The sequence below is a fragment of the Melozone crissalis genome, unplaced genomic scaffold, assembly GCF_028551555.1.
Source record: "Melozone crissalis strain CALT ecotype California unplaced genomic scaffold, PUWL_Pcris_2 ptg000029l_1, whole genome shotgun sequence".
NCBI lineage: Eukaryota > Metazoa > Chordata > Aves > Passeriformes > Passerellidae > Melozone > Melozone crissalis.
The window spans coordinates 4,869,916-4,887,224 of record NW_026535807.1 but is presented as its reverse complement, the minus strand read 5'-3'; the positions used below and the strand labels follow the sequence as shown (position 1 = coordinate 4,887,224).

Below are 17,309 nucleotides of genomic sequence, written 5' to 3'. Positions count from 1 at the left end.
AAATCCACCTACAACCAGAGGCCTTTCCATCAGCAATTCAGCTCCCTCCAAACTACACTGAGTAACCTTTAAATAACATTTTTCATACTTGCTTATCCAGTGAAAATGAGAGCTAAATTAGTTACTTTCAAAAGGATGTTCTAAAATAATAAATCTAGACAAAAGTGAGTACTAGAATTCTACCCTAATTCCTTTCATTTTGCACGTTACTCTTCTAGGCAGTCTCAGTAAGAGCAATGAATTAAGTGTGCCAAGCAGACATTAATGTTTCTTCAAAACAAGCATACAGTTAGATCAAAGATGAGCAAACCAGGATATTTTAAAGTCTATGTTACCTTCCAACAGCCACTTTGTTTTCTAAGGCTTTGATGATTAAGACACAGAAGGTCATCTGATTCTCAGGTGATATTAAAGATTGCACTACAAGGGAATATAGAATCCAAAAATAATCAATACAAATATTTACATCTACTTTAATAAGATTTAAAAATCTAATACCTTTTGTGTTTTTACATCTAAAACAGTTAATGCTGATTGCATGTTAAAATTTCCCTTTTACCTAAGCTCTTGTAAACAAGATAGCCCAAGACATACTCAGAACTGTCAGTCCTTCAGGACTATAAAATAATTTATTTTTCTTTGCTGCATTTGTCTGCCAAGATCATAAAAAAAGGTGAAAACCAGGAAGTTATTGATCCGCTGTAGTAGACAAAACAGAATTTCTAATCTTTGACCATCACAAAGAGTTGTTTTCTTAAGAAAAGGCTCAACTAACCCTTGTACATCATAATTCTAAATCAATAAAATTCCAGCAAGTGTTTTAAAAGGGACTGATTTTTTCTCAGGTTTGATTGGTCTGGGGTTTTCCAGAAACTTAAGAGTAACCAACCATGCTTTAATATGAAGGCAAAGTGTTAAATTCTGAGGTTTTTGGAAGAAAAATCGTACCACCATGGTTTCCAAAAACGAAATAAATACAAGAGGGTAATTCCCTCCCACCTCCCAGTGAAAAAAAAAAAAAAGAAGAAGGGAAAAAATATTTTTATTAAAGCAGTTAGAAGTTTCTATGACAGATGGGGAGTTACAACAAATTTAAGTGTTCTGGCTCTATGGTTTTAATGAAATCCTCACAGAGTAACTGCCTGAATCTCAAATCAGACTGGGATTTTCCATGAACATTCCCTTGCTTGTGTAACTTCAGTGAGGAATAAATCCTTTAACACCCATAGTAAAATCATGTTACCAAGAGGCATTTCTGCAGAAGCAACTCCTCATCCTTCCCATCTTTTGTGTGTCAGGCCACCAAATACCCAAGCAGGGAAAGAGTTCCCAAATTATAACGTGCACTGGTCTGGGAAAAAAAACCTCTCCCAACAGAGGCACTGATGTGATAAGCAAAGAATTTCAGCTGCCCAGTATTTCACACGAGTAGGTTCTGAGATGCAGCAAAATATTTGCTCTCTGGAATGCAGAGAGGAAGACACAGCTCCTTCTCAGCATTCCCAAGGGTCCCATTAAACATTTCCTCTGACATTACCAAAAATGCAGCTCAGCTCCAAGTCATGTGAGTGCTGTTTGGCCAATACCTTGCTGAAGGAATGGCATGAGAAATACTCTGCAGCCACTGGAGACTTGCTCTATGATTAAACCACAGTTCAGTGTTACAAGAAGTCTAACCCTTGCTACTTATATAAAAGGAACCATGAGATCTGCAGCAATTTATTTTTAAAAAATCAGTTTCCTGCATTCTTCTGAACTGTTCTAGCTACTGGTAAAAATCAGCTACTAAATCTAGAACAGATATTTAATAGCTGAGATTTCTGGTGTTAAAAGTTGAACACATTTATCATTACAAGCAGAGCTGCTGTCTCCAGACTACTCAAGCAATATACAAGATGAAGCTGTAATTTGAGGTCTCATCTGAGTCTCACACTCTGCTTTAGAGGACTTAGTGTAAAGAAGTCAGACTAATCTGATTTGTCTAAGAATAATCACCCTGACATGTTCAGATGTTGTAAGCACAAATTTAAGATTTTCCTGTCATAAAAATATCCACCAGGTATGCTTCAGACAGAAGTCCCTGCTACTTAGTTATTAAAAATTACCTGATGAGATTTTAGAAAAACTCATATGAACACCTGAGACAGACTTCTAAAGTGATTTTCACAGGTTTACAGAGATTATGAATCAAGGGCTGCTTTAGTACTACTCATGCCTTCCAGTGCTCTCTCACAAATTAACAATCAAAATTTCTGCTTTTTATGTAAAATGGCCCACCATTTAGCAAAAACTTAAATAAAGGGATGACTGAAGAAAAAAAATTAAATATTGCACAAATAATTTAACTGCAGACAGAACAGGACACTTAAAGCATTGATTCTTCTGTCAACATATGAACTCTATTATATAGTCACATTTTCTATAATACAGGGGATTTTTACAGGACATTTAAATTCAGCATTTACAAAAACAGTTCTCTTTACAGTCTGTCACCATACAATGCTAACAGCTCCACCAGGAATTAATTTTGTCTCTGTTTTAATAGTTCATCTATCTGAGTCTTGTACATGTTTTTCACATCTTCCAGATCCAGCCGGAGCTCCTCAGCCTCCTCTGCCTTCTCCCCATACATCTGGAGAATGGTGTTGTACCTCTGATCCAAGTCCTGCAAGGATTTTAACACAGAGTTAAATCACTGCTTCTTATTCTCAGCTTCAAACAAGCTGCTCTGGACAGTGTTTTACACTGCCAGGGGAAATAAAAGCAGCACCACCCCATCAAAGTGTAACCACAGTGAAGCACTCAGTAAACTTCAAAAGTACTTTGTGCTTTGAATACAGCTGGATTTATATTCTAGATGTTAAAGGAAGATATTCCAAACATCATAAAAAGAATTAGTGCTGGCTTCAGAGGACATTCTGAAGCACCTTGAAGTTCAGTTGCTATAAGCATTAAAAACAGTTAGAAAACTGCATTGGTTTACTACAGGAATGACCAGTCTGAGAAATGGGAAAACTGAACATTCTGCATTCAAAAATTATTCCAAAACTTTTCAAATATTTCAATTAAAATTCTTAAACATCCAATTATTTATCCTATTTCTATATATGTATCTCTACTGGACATATAGTCAGCTTCTGCATCAAGCTCATAAGCCCATGCTATTTATCAAAACCCTTCCTCTACTAAAAAATCCAGTTCCAGCCAAGTTCCTAAATGATAGAAACAAAAATAGTTTCTCCCTGGTTTAGCACACAGTCTTATGCACAGCACACATTTCCAACAACTGTGTTTTGAAGTGACTCCCTAACCATGGAGTGGGCATTTTTAGATTCTATTATATATAAAATAAAATATAAAAAAAAAAACATCAAAAACCAGGCTCTTCAGTCACTTATGCTTAGGGACAGATTTGAATATATTCCTAAACTGATAGGACTACTCCTAAAGAAATACAATTATCTACATTTTATGATGGATTTACAGCAGAAATGCACTTACCTTTAACTGTGTGCGTAATTTGGGTATTTCCTTCACTTTTTCTTCAAGTTCATCATTTTGATTTGTTAATTTAACGAGCTCTTCTGCCATTATTGATCGAGTTTTCTCCAGGTTTCCAATTTCCAGCTACGGTAAACACACATAACAAGGAGGAGAAGGAAAGAATTCACTGTATTTATAAAACAACATATCAAAATACAGGTAATTAAGGTTTATTCTCAACCAGACTGTGAAACAGCACAACTCAGATCCACTCTCCCTTTCTCCTCAAACCTCAGTGTCCTGGATATTTTAATTTTCAGACAGATAGGTTTTCTGGATAGGTCCTTGCCAAAACAAAAAAGGAACCAACAAATTCTTCTTGTGCTCATCCCTACACAGCTGTGCTGGTTCACAGAATTCTTGTAACACACACCAAGCTTTCTGAAAAGATACCTGTAGATGTGAAATCTCTCCTTCTCTTAGTTTTAGCTGTGACTGAAGGTTTTCAATTACACTTGAACCTGATCCCATCCTTATTGCATCATAGAGATTGCTGCCACTGGTAGTTATTGGTCCAAACGAGTGATCATGAGGATCATCCTACAAACAGAAGGTTAGAGAAGCTGAAAATTAGACAAAAACATGGCCATTTTGGGATCTTCCCTCTCCTAAATATGGCATAACTTAAGATTTTAAATACATTGTGCTAGGGAAGCATTTCAATGCTTAAAGTTTGTTTTCAAGGGCTGTGCCCTAAACCAGGAGTGCAAGTAAAAATAAATCAATTGTATGTTTTACAGTCACAGACATCTTGTGAGCAGATTTTAGATGTTTCTGCACAGGATGTTACCTTGTCTGAGGCCAATACACTCTTGAAAAGAGTCATTTTCTGCATTACTAGAAGTTCTTGAGGAGGAAAGTAAGTGAAGCAAGTGGTCTGTCAAGAAGAAAAAAGCCATTATAGGTGAACTATCCTACCTGGGAGAGGAAAGAGGTCTGAAGACCTGCCATGTCCACCCCACTTATGGAACTGGAGCGGGACATTGACGGTGTACTTGATACAGTTTCAACTGTGAAGGACTTCCGGTCCTTAAAAACAAACAGAGACATCCAATATCACCAGTTGGAAAAGGAAAAAACATTCATAACAGGCTAAAAGAGATTCTATAAACAGCCTCCCTTTTTCCACCAACTACAGAACACTCTGTGATAGATTCTCTACTTGCCCCATACCTAAAATACATGAAAGTTCAACAACAAAGAATTTCTGTGCTGAAACAGCCCATCTTAAAGATCATGGACCTTTCAGGAAATTAAGACAGAAGCTGCAAATTACAGCAAAAAAATGTTCTCTTTCAAGTAGCCAAGAGAGACTCAGAGGATGGTTTGTACATCCAAGTGTATCACAAAAAGAACATCTCACACACAGAAGAACATCTCTTAGAATGAATTTTAAGGCCTTTTTCTTCTTTTTAAATAAAGTGTAAGGATTAAATTCCAGGATTTTCCACATGCTAACAATTATTGATACATCTAACAATTCATTATAACAATTTATTGATACCTCTTCAAGTCTGCCCCCCTTTTCCAGGCAGCATCTACAAGCATGCTAACCTCTGAAGGGGAAAGCACTTAGATTTCAGGACTGGAGACAGTAACAAACAAACAACAGAAATAGTTTTACTGAATGCTAACTGCTAATTAGTGGTAATGAATTTAATGACTATTGAGGATTGCTCTGTGACTTGTGACTTCAGCTGGAAAGCATGTGGAACACTGCACACTGAAACAAAACAGGAATTCAGTGGAAGCAATGCTGGTAAGTCTGAGCAAAGGAAACAAGTAGCTTCAAAACAAAAAGGATCCAAGAGTGCTCAAAGAACACAGAGGATTAAGACAACAATCCATATTTTACCTCTTCTCAGGTTAAATAGATCATTGCTCAAAACTTATTTCAGTGAGTCTTACACAACACCTATTTCATTGGAAAGACACTGCCAGGCACTAAAAGTTTCAGGTTTAGAGGTCTACTAAAATAAAGACAATATCAGTAAGACTTATAAATGTTGGGTTTTGGCACCTTCTCCTTTGCTGCTTCTTGGACAAGAACAGCCTTCTTCCTCTCCTGTTCAACCTTCATCTTCTCCATTTCTAACTGAGTAGCCAGTAGTGCCTGCAAAGAGAAATAAAAGCTGTTAATCTCCTGCTAGATCAGATTTCAAGCATAACAGAGATTAAAGCTGAACTAGGCAATACCTTTTCTTTCTTTGCATCTTCCAAGGTTTTTGCATACTCATCCTTGAGCCCTTCTAGTTCAACCTCATACCTACACAGAGGAAGGAAAGAGGTAAAGTTAATAAATAAGTATTCTCCATTTTATTCCCTGTATATTCAGATGCTTTAAAAACAAACACAGCTGCAAGGCTACAAAATGTTATCAATGTAACACTTTTAAATCTTTAGAATGAAACAAACTATCCAAAAGGGGTTTTTTTGTAACATTGTGCCAACACTGTCAATACCACCACTCCATTTCACTACATTAAAAAGAAATGCTGTTAACCAAAAATGAACTCACCTGCTGTTCTCATTTTCCATTTTCTTTAATTTGTTTCTCTCCACTTCCAGCTGAGCCTGAAGACGGGTATTTTCTTGCCTTAAAAGACTATTTTGAGATTCAGAAGAAGACATCTGAATTTTGTTAGCAAGAAGTTCCTCTGTAGCAGCCCGTTCTCTCTCAGCAGAGGCTGCTAGAAGAGTTTGGGACTCCCCTAATAGTAAGAAAAAATATGGAATTTAACCTTTTTTGATTAAATATCTAGAATATCAGCCACTTACTTATATATCAAAATTGAATTTGTGATATTTTTTTTACATGCAACTAATCTTTCTTAAAAAATACATCTTGTTTTCTTTTGTAAAGGAAATGAAATATTTTCCACACACAGAGGATCAAAGCAATGCAGAATGAACAGATTTCAGCCTCTTTCAGAATGCAGTATACAACTACAGATTGTTTCCAGAAAGGAAACAATTTCTTTGGGCTTTTAATGTATTTTTTGGGCTTTTAATGTATTTTTGGGCTTTTAATGTATTTTTCAATTAAAACAATAAGTTACTACTGTATCAAACAATATATAATCAGCTATGCAGGTAAATGATATGTATAATCACAGAATATATCATGTACATAGAATCATGTACATATATTGGTAATATAATACAATATCATTATAATATGATTATACAATATGTGTATCATCACCTAGTCAGGTAAGTGATTCCAAACTTTACAATTGGGAATCTCAGCATCAGCCTAGAATATTTTCAGTGTCTCAAAGCCCTTAGGTGCTGTGAGGACATGTACACCTTACAGTCTCATGTTACAGAGTTTTTTACAGTGTTTTACCTGCCCAAGAACCTGGGCATAACCCCCCAGACCATTTCCTTACAGGAAAGCATTTGGTGCTCCTCTCTCCTGATCCACCATCTACACTTTGGGCAAGTGTTAATTTAAGCCCTTGACATTTATCTTCCCACATCTCACATCTTCACCCAGAGCCTCCCACCTTACCCAGCCTGTCAGAAAGGTTCTTCTCCAGTTTCTCCCAAGCAGAGGTCTGGGCTCCCAGCGTGGCCTGCAGGTTCTCAATCTGCCTCAGCAGGGGCCGTGTGGCAGAGGTCACACTCTGGCTCAGCTCTTGGTTCCTGCTCTCTGCTTCCTGGAGTCTCTGAAATCACAAATCAAATATAATTTAAATCATATGATGGACTGAAAGATTTGTATGATGGACTGAAAGATTCATACAGAGTTCATCTAAATAAATAGCAGCTGCTTTACATTCTAAGATGACTGCTTTACAATCTCATGTTCATGTGGTTCAAACTCAAAGTGTGAAATTCCAGGAGAGAAGTAAAACATTTTTAGATACATAATAGAGAAAGGGCCCAAAAATTCCAGAGCATCATTTGAAACATTTTGGCAACAATCTATATTCTGGCCCTTAAGAGCAATAAAAATATTCTTAAGAAGCAGATAAAGAGTCATCCATAGTGCATTTGCCAACAATTTTAGACAACTATCACAAAATTAATGTCTGTATTTTGTCTCGTATTAAAAAAGGACAGCATTCTATTTAAGAGGCATCATAAAAAGCTAAGACAAATTTTTCCACTATGTGATTTAAAAAAACATTTCCATTAATATTTTTATTGCTCCTCTGTAAAGGACAAGCACTGCAGGTAACAAGGAAAATAAAGCCTCTCTTTCAGGCTGCTCATGCATTGGTACCATTTTATTTTTGGGTTTTTAGAAGTCCTCCTTGTAGATGCAAGTGGGCATCATCTGTTTATTCCAGTACCTGTTGTAGTTCACCAATTTCCTGCCGTAAATAATCTTCTTTTCTTGCTGCCTGCTGCTCTGCACGTTGCAGTGCCAGCCTCAGGTCTGCCACCTAAATAAACAAGAAATTGTTGCTAAATTCTTGCCAAAAGTTCTATCATCACCTATTCCTTGCCACAATCCCACACCATTTTCAAACAGTAATATGTTTGTCTGCAAGTAAAAGCTTTATTTTTGCACGTACACAAACAGTTACACTGATTTATTTATCACTAAAAATTCTAACAGGTAAGAGTACCACAAACTTAATATAGAGCCTGTCAAAGTAATTTCATCTAGATAGGTAAAATTATAAATACTTTTAAATAAAATTAGTATTTTAAAGGTTAACACAAGCAGTCCATGAATATGGAACAAGTTCCACAGGGAAGAAATCCTGTGGGTATTTGCTAAGTACACAAAAACGAGTTCCAGCTGGTGCATTCCATCAGGTGCACACAGCAGTCAGTGCAGTCACCTGTTGATTTACAGAGGTTATTGCTGCATTTCAGACCCACCTGGATTGCCAAAGCTTCCTGCTGCTGCCGAGCCTCCTCCTGGGCCTTTTCCAGTGCTAACCCAAGCTCCTCCTTGGCCTTCATCTCCCGACTCAGGGCTGCTTCCTGAGCCTCACTGTCCTTTGTGGCATTAGCTTTATGAAGATCTGCAAGTTCCCTGAGGAGAAAGAACCAAACAAAGAAATAAACAAACCCCAGTTCGTTTAAATGCCAACAGCAACTTGGAAAGTAACTTTGTTCCATTTAAATATTTCACAAGCATTGCACAAGAAAGAGCCACAATCTGAAGGTGTGATTGCTTTGCTTACTTGTAGGCACTGTCGAGTGCTGCCTGCACACTCCTGTTTCTTTCTTCAAGTTCTTCCACTTGTGCCTGAAGTTTAGTAAGGTCCTTTTCTTGCCTCTCCACAACACTGTTCAGCTGTTTAATGCTGTCTCGATGCTGCTTCTCAAGGTCCTCCTTGCCATCAAGCACCTGTCAGGGCAGACAGGAAACATGAAACAAACCCCAGGACATGGGGCTGACAGCACTGCCTGAGGACAGGGACAACAGTGGCAGCCAGTTTGGCTAAGCCCATCTAACACCTGGCAGAAAGAGAAAGGTTTTGCTTCCCTGCTTTCCCCAGAGAAGGGAGCTGCTCCTCACCACAGTTTCACACAACTCCACATCCTGGGTCTGAAATTTGTAAAGTTTTGACTCAATCAGTAACTGTCCAAATTTTGGTGGTGCAGGTTTTCCAGCTCACATGGTAACAGCAGTGCAAGTGCAAACAAACAGCTGAGAAGATCCCTCACTGCAGTTTTACAAGGAATACACACATAAATCACAACTCAGTGCTCCAATAATGTGAAATTGTGAGAGCCTGGCACAGATTGCCCAGAGAAACTGAGACTACCCCATCCCTGGCAGTGTCCAAGGCTGGATGGGGCAGGGAGAAGCCTGGGACAGTGGAAGGTGTCCCTGCCCATGGCAGGGGATAAAACTGGATGGGCTTAAGGGGCCCTTCCAACCCAAACCCTTCTGGGATTCTATGAAACAAAGATGTCTCCAGAAAACAAAAAAAAAGTCAATTTATCAAGAGCATTCCCAAAAGGCAATTTTGCAGCTAACATAAAAACTTCTAAAAAAAAAATTTCAACAACTATCTTACCTGTTTTAAATGCTGCAACTCCTCTTCCAATTCCTTAATCTTCTTGCTCTGTTTTGTGTTAACATTTTCTCTCTCTTTCTCTTTGGCTCTTAATTTCTTAATAATGTTGGAATTCTGCAGCTGCTGTTTGGAAAGTTTTTCTCCTGTGAAGAAATTGAACATGAAGCCAGTGCATATTGGTGATATCCTATGGATTGTCTCTATTCACATCAAATTTGCTCTTTAGCTTCATGAAAATAATACTACAGGAAATATGGAAATACTTGTTCTTACAATTTTTCATGCAAGTTCTTAAATTTAAAGCTATCTTATCCTGAGATACCTTTGCTACACTGAGCTACAGTGAGAGAGGATAGGATGTAAAAGGCTTTGAAAATTAAGCAAGTGAGCTCATCATGTTAGAAAAAAATTTATCTTCTCATTTAGTATCTATAATTCAATTCCAAAATTAAGAAGTATTAAAGCAGACACTGTAGAAATGCCATGAACAATGCCCTCATTAGATTTCTTCTGAATGGAACATGGAATGCTGTTCTGCACATGCTGGTTTTATCCCTCAGCAGCTTTTACTGCATCTTGCAGGAATCACCTCTGCAGCCACCTGCACCTGCCAGACCCCTCCTGTTACTCTTTGCTATTCACTAAATGCTTAAAACATTCAGAAACATCCAACAGGCTTCAAATTTAGCACTTTTTACCCACACAACAAGGCTTGTGTGCAAGGCCACCACACTTCAAACTATCCTACACATTTTTACTACCAAAACAAAAAATTAATTCTCACCTTCCTCCATTAATCCTTTGATTTGCTCTTCTTTTTCTTTCAATAATTCAGCAGTTTCATTGGTATTAAGTCTAGTAGCCAATTCCTCTTTAACAGTCTTTACTTCCTAAATAATAGGATAAAATACTTAAGATTGTTTATTAAAATACATGGAGAGAAAAACACAGAGTGAGTTACACTGATCACCTTGCTCTTCTGCCCTTCCTCTCACAAGACTTTGCTTGGAAAACAATTTAGGTTGGAAGGGAACTCTGGAGATTATCTGATCAAAACAGATTGCTCAGAGCCTTATTGCATCAAGTTTTAAAAACCTCCAAGGATTGCAACTCTGCAAATCCTCTGTACAATTTGTTCTAACTTCCCCATCAATTCAATTTTCTTGAAACTTTTGCAAGAGAGAAAAACCAACCTGTCCTATTCACACGTAGCTACTGAATAATTTTTCCAGTTCAACTCACTGCTGTGTCAACACAGTGACAAACAGCTGAAAAATATTCGGTTTTCAGTCAGATTTGAGTTTCCTCTCTGCATTAAGCTACAGAAATTAAATGCTGTGACACCAGGTCAAGAACATTTAAACCCCATAAACTTTGCTGCTGTGTAGATTTCTTTGCTTGTTCCAAATCAATCTGCCATCAGCCCTTAATTTTCCTTCCAGCTAATCCTCTAAAGAAGCCATTCCCATTCTTCACCCCTTCCTCACATCTCCCTCACCAATGCAAATAATTATTTGGTACAAGGTGAATGAGACCACACATTAAATCTCTTTTTCCCCAATTAAATGAGTTCCCCAAGCTGGTTGACAGCATGGATGCAAGAACACAGATTTGAACACCGAGCAGCCTGGATGGCTGGAAACAGCTCATGCTGGTCACTAACAGCCTCATGCTTCTCCCTGGGTTAATATTAATTGTTTTTCCTCAAGAAATTCAATTGTGTCATAAACTAATAAATATTAATTTCATGAAAAAAGCCAAATCACCTTTTTAGCTGCATCTCTCTCTTTGCAGGCTAGTTGGAGTTTCTTTTCAGCATCTGCAATTCGCTGAGCAAACTCCTCTTTAAGAGATGAAAGGCTGCTGCTCTCTTCTTTCATTCTAAACATTTCACTGCATTTAAAATGAACATTTCAGAACAGTTGCATGGGTATGTGACACTCCAAACACTTTGCAACAAGTTGCCTTAAATGCTTTTCAGAAGTATTTTACTTATATTACACATGATAAGCTAAAGTCAAAAAACCTCACATATGTATCAGAAGTCCTAATCAAAGATCTTTATCAATTCAGTAGTTTACCCATGAAAACAACTAAATGTTTGACTTAGCTTAAATGTTTTCTCCTTGAAAAAGTCCTTTTTAGTTAACCATAATCTGTATCATATAAAGGGTAAATTATTTCATCTATTTTTAAAGTTAGGATCAATTTGGTCATTAAAAAACAGCATCATATATCTGTAAATTTTATAACTCTGTATTTGATCAATGAGCTGGTAAATACAACTTCCCACTTTTTCCCCTTTTAACTTAACCAAATTAAATAATAATTTCAGGTTTTCCCCTAAACCAGCCCTTCTTCCACACCTTCACTACCTACATTTTAGTCAACAAAGTTGACTATTTACTTAGTAAATCAGGATCATCCCTCTGTATCAGCAGTCAGTCTCTCTTAATAGCTGAATCCAGTCTTATAATAAAGATCTTTATTAGAAACCAAGACTGATTCTCCACATTGTCATTCCTACTGCTTGCTTACTGAAAACTCTTTCCCCAGCCCCCTCCCAAAAGAGATTTTAGCTCCAAAAAATAACATGTGTTTAAAAATCCCATCACAGCACATGCCATCATTATTGCCACCTTTCCCAAACAGTGCACATCCCCTGTAACCTTTGCTCCAGTCACAAAGCTCCTTGTTTGATCTATAATCTAACATTTTATTACAGCAAAGTCAATGACAGCACTGGGTGTATTTTCATACTTACTCTTTGAGGTTATCATAAGCTTCCTCCAAGCGAGCCCTCTCTTTGCTGGTGCTTAATAACTGAATTTCCCTCTTCTCCAGCTTCTCAGTTAATGCATCAATCATCTGGACAAGGTTTTATAGATACAGAGCAGATTAATGGGACAATTAAAACACAAGAGGGGCAGGCTTTCCCTTCTCCCCCCTCCTATTCCCTCACAAGACTATTTAAAATTGAACTGGTCAATGTTTCAGGAATTTGGGGCAGAAGTCAGTCAGGATTATCATGTTTCTGCCACACACCTGAACATAAAGACAACTGTTTTCTCTAGGTGTAGAAATCCTACTAAATCAGCACATGTGGCTCAAGTAAGTTCCTCAACAAAATCATCAGCTGTGATACAGTTTAATTTTACATGAAGCTTTTAACTAGAGCTGATAGTCTATAAAACCATGGCTTACATTAAACATGAAGACTCACAATGTTCTTTACAGAATAATTTCTATGGGAAGGTCTTCTCTGTGAAGCATTAGCACAAAGCAACAGAATACCCTCAGATGAGGGAGGAAAACTTTCACTCAGAGTCAAAAGCTCTTGGGTCACATCCTCAAAATAATTTCTTAATATCAAGTTTTGGAAAGTTGAACATTGATAACAAAAATACAAGAAAATATGCAAATGTAAACACCAAAGAACTAAAATAACACATTTGACTTATTAGGCTTCCTGTTTGCCACCCTTACTCAGAATTCACAACAATGACAACCAGGTGGGTCAGGTGAAACCCACAAGTATCTGATCAGAAATTTTACCACTCTGTTCCACTGCAGGATATCAGGGACAGTTTTGTACAGGGTCAGATAGCTCAGCATCAATTAATGCATTCAAATAAGCTGATGTAGGAGATACAGGACAATGTAAGGGAATGTCAGGAGTCTCATTTGCAATTAAAAGGTGTGTTTGCAATACATGTTTTATTTACCTTTTTAAGCTCTTGCTTTTCAGTGTCCTGTTCTACCAATGGTTCCCCAGCATCCTGCTGGGGCTCGGCCTCCTCCTTCACCACCTGTTCTTCAACAGTTTGCACAGCAGCAACCAAAACCACATCTGGCTGCTCAGAATTAACAGGAGTTGCACTTCTCCCACTCTCTTCCATCTCAGCCTCCTCAGCATGCAGCACAGGAGCATCATTCAAGTTCTCAGATTTATTTTTCAGGGCGTCAACCGTTTCTGCCTTTGGCACGGAAGGACTGACAGCGACAGACGCCGAAGCAGAAGCCCTGCCTGATAACTCATCATCTGAATTTATTTCACTGACACTCCTGCTGTCCAAGGACTGCACACTGAATGAATCAATTCTTTCAAAGGCATCCGAGGAGCCACAGCTCTCAGTCATTTTCTGGAAGTCCTCTAAGCGATTATAATCCGCGCAGGCAGACGTGGACAGGAGCTGGAACGACGTCTGCATGAGGTGAAGGCTGGATTTGGAATCTGCAGCTTCTTGTCTGGAGCTTACTGAGCTCTCACTTATCACACTTTCATGGTCCAGAACTTCAATATCACTGGTGGTGGAAGTGCCTGAGGAGAAGGTGCTGATGGGAGGTGATGGGGTATTGCTTTGTCTGTCCTCAGTCTTTCTCTCCTTCCCCTCCAAACCCAGGTCTTTCGTGCCTGCTCCAAGGGGCTGAGCAGTGCCCTCAGGTGCACCCCCTGCTCCATCCCCTCCCACACTGGATTTTTCAGTAGGAGAATCTTCAGGTTCTTCAAAATTTAGAGCGGACACCTTTTTGTCAGTAGCTTCATTTGTGCTTGCTTCATGCTGGCCATCAGACTGAAGCACAGCATTCTCTTCCAATTTCTCCTTGGGAATATCAAGGCTTTTCAAGTCCAGGACAGCTCCAGAGGAATCCTTGACCTCTGTCTCTGCTGCCACTGGCCCTTCCAGCTGACTGAAGTGCTGAGACTCCTTCAAAGTGCTTTTCACCTCCTCTTTGGGTCGCTGTGATTTGGCTGGAGGCTTGGACACCACTGGGTTTTTCTGTATACTCTGAACGTCTGTTGGGGAGAGAAAGGCACTGAAGAAATTTTCAGATTCATCCACAACCGTCCTCCTCACGGGCTTTGTGATGGCTGTGGGTGATACTGGCTGGTTCTGGGGTTCTGCAGTTGAGTTCAAGCCCCAGGATGATGTGTCCCATCCTCCACTTATGAGAGAATTTGTTCCTAAAATAAAGGAAAAAAGGGAGATAGGCAAATAAACCCCACTTTGAAGGCTACAAGCAAAAGCAAAAATTCCTGCTTCCCTACAGTGAAAGGAGTCCAGGCAAAACAACATGAAAAGCTGTAGTTAGGAGAATTACACTGATTAAAAAGGAGGAAAAAATTACAAGGTCTTAAAAGTTATCTGCAAATAGCACATAAGCACTTCACACACCATTACAGAAGAAGTGGAAAACCTTTGAGTATTTGCAGCATTTACATTGTAAGAAGGGTTCTTGCCCTTCAGTTTCTGACAAGATTTCATTTTTCCTCATACACCAAGCATCAGCATAGAGCTGACAATAAAAATCAGCAGCAGCCCAGCTGAGAATTTTCCTCTTCTGTAGAGAAATACTGAATTGTTCAGTTCTGAAGCTGCCCTAAAACAACATCAACAATTCCAATTATTGTATTTCTTGCAGCTTTTCCAGGACTTGTCAACAGCAAGAACAAGAATTTCAGCATCAAATTTCAGAAGCATCTGAAGTAAGAAAGAGAAGTCAAAAAACAGTATCCAATTTTGTACCTAAAATACAATCTGGGTAACATAACTATTTCAGGCTACTTAAAAACAAACTCACTCTATACAGCAGCATCTATTAAAAACTGAGTTACAATATTTAAAGCTGGCTTCTACTTTCAGAACAATTGATAGCTGTTGGCCTCAAATCCAAATTACTGTTTTCATTGCCCAAAATACTACAAACATGTGATTTATTACTACAAACATCTCACTTATTGATACCTTGTCCATGATTCAACAGCTTCAGAAAAAGCTGAGTTAACATTTAGAACATATTTTGACATCTCTTAAGAACAAGAAGGTTTTCCCTCAAAACCAGATGCAGGCTGATCTTTGCTGCTCTTCTTACAAATTACAGAGCTATCACAAACACTAAGATACAAATAAAATTTTAAAAATTTGGACAAGTCTAGAGCTTTGAGAAATTAAGCATGACAGAGTTTTCTATAAATGATTTCTGCATTTTAAGATGACACCAGACCACTTATATGACTGCCAAGCCCTCAAAGGGATAAAGACATCCCAAATTGACCTTTGCTGAGCAACCGACCTGGAAAACATTTTCAGTTGCTACAGCTTTCAGTTTCAGAAATCTCACTCTGCTGTGGCTTCACCTGGAAACAACCTCCTCCTCCTCCAAATATGTGTAGTTTTTCTAGATATAGTTGTAGCAATGACACTGATTCCAGATGACTTTATTTCTCATATAATTTCCCTTATTATTATTATTATTATTATTATTATTATTATTATTATTATTATTACTATATTATTTTGGGGGAGTTTCTAATACAAGGGCTCTTTTTTGCTCTCTCCCTTCCAAACAGCAGCTTAGGGCTGACCATTCCTTCAGGCTCTCCATTAGCACACGCACAGGGGAGACACTTCCTCACAGCCATGACAACTTTTCCACCAGCACATTCCTTTCGAAAGATGTTGGAGGATTATGAACTGGAAGCCACGAAAAGTGGAAATTTCATTTGGTTCACATTGACCAGACTTTCAGCTTCTCCTCTGCCCTCCCTGTTGCAGAGAGTGAATCCATGGAAGCCTCTGAAAACAGCATGATTTCCCCTTTTATATTACTGAGTTTTCACCAATTATTAGCCCCTCAGAAAACAAAATATAAATAAATAACGTCTCGCGAAGCAGGGATATGAAGCTCAGTGCTACGTATGTGATAAAAGCAGGACACTGGTGACACCAGCCAGGCTCTGAGCTGAGCTTGTGCCGGTGTCACACAGAACGGGAGGGAGCAGAACTTGGATTATTGAACCACAGGGGGCTCTGATTTATAAAAACCGGGGCGGCTTTGGGAGGAGGGCCGGTTAAACCTCCCCAGGGTAAGGGGGAGACAGCGGAGGAGGCGGGCGAGGCTCGGGGCCGCGAGGCTCGGCACGGCGGCCGGACCGAGCCCTTACCGTCACCGTAGTCGGGGATGACGGCGTCGGGCCAGGGGGTCTCCTCGGCCTGGATGTCCAGCACCCGGTCGATGGACTTCTGCGCCTGCGACAGCGCCTGCTTGGCGAAGCTGGACAGCTGCGAGGCGTTGAACCAGCTCATCCTCGGCGGCTCCGCAGCGCCCGTTCCCCGCGGCTGCCCCGGGCCGGGCCGGGCCGGGCGCGGCGCTGAGGGAGCGGAGCGGAGCGGAGCGGAGCGAGGGCCCCGCGCAGGCGCCGCCGGATCCACGTCGCACCCGGGCCCGGCGCAGCCGCGTCCGGCCCGGCACGTCCGGGAGGCGGGGCCGGGGCACCGCGCCCGCCCTCACAGCGCCTCCGGAGCTGCGGCTCAGCGGCTGAAGGGACCTAAACACCGTCCGGTTCCAGTCCCTGCCGTGGACACACACACCTTCCGCTCCAAGCCCCAGCTGACCCGGCCTGGAGCACTTCCAGGGGTGGGGCAGCCGCAGCTCCTCTGGACAACCTGTGCCAGCCCCTCTCAACCCTCCCAGGAAAGAATTTCTTCCGAGTATCTAGCCCAAATTTCCCCTTTTCCAATTTGTACCCATTAATCCTTGTCCTATCCCCCCATTTCCCCTCGTTCAGTTTGTACCCATTTCTCCCCATCCTATCCCCCTATTTCCCCTCACTCAATTTGTACCCACTACTCCTTGTCCTATTCCCCTATTTCCCCTCATTCAATTTGTATCCATTAATCCTCGTCCTTTTAAACTATGCAGTTCATAGTTAAAAAATTGTGAACTTCAAACACGGCTAACACATCAAACTAGAATTCACTGGCACTCCTTAAG

General features: G+C 39.8%; 1 protein-coding gene across 1 annotated transcript; it reads right to left on the bottom strand.

The window, feature by feature from the left end:
• Positions 1-1,790: 1,790 nt before the first annotated feature.
• TMF1 (TATA element modulatory factor 1) lies at positions 1,791-16,642 on the bottom strand. The gene is made up of 17 exons (XM_054280821.1): positions 16,480-16,642; positions 13,259-14,499; positions 12,298-12,401; positions 11,300-11,426; positions 10,318-10,423; positions 9,534-9,676; positions 8,691-8,857; positions 8,383-8,539; positions 7,845-7,937; positions 7,058-7,214; positions 6,062-6,254; positions 5,740-5,809; positions 5,564-5,656; positions 4,462-4,572; positions 3,937-4,083; positions 3,502-3,627; positions 1,791-2,665 (listed from the first exon to the last, which is right to left on the bottom strand). The coding sequence occupies exons 1-17, from the start codon at positions 16,619-16,621 to the stop codon at positions 2,522-2,524; spliced, it is 3,321 nt and encodes a 1,106-aa protein (XP_054136796.1). The 5' UTR covers positions 16,622-16,642; the 3' UTR covers positions 1,791-2,521.
• Between the last annotated feature and the right edge of the window lie 667 nt (positions 16,643-17,309).

What these genes read in the sequence shown, in the direction of transcription:
- TMF1 (XM_054280821.1), bottom strand. Translation starts at nt 16,621, where the DNA reads ATGAGCTGGTTCAACGCCTCGCAGCTGTCCAGCTTCGCCAAGCAGGCG. An exon ending in AGTTGCAGCATTTAAAACAG is followed by an intron (nt 8,858 to 9,533) that starts GTAAGATAGTTG and finishes CTGCCCTGACAG; the next exon opens with GTGCTTGATGGCAAGGAGGA. An exon ending in GCACTCGACAGTGCCTACAA is followed by an intron (nt 8,540 to 8,690) that starts GTAAGCAAAGCA and finishes CTTTCTCCTCAG; the next exon opens with GGAACTTGCAGATCTTCATA.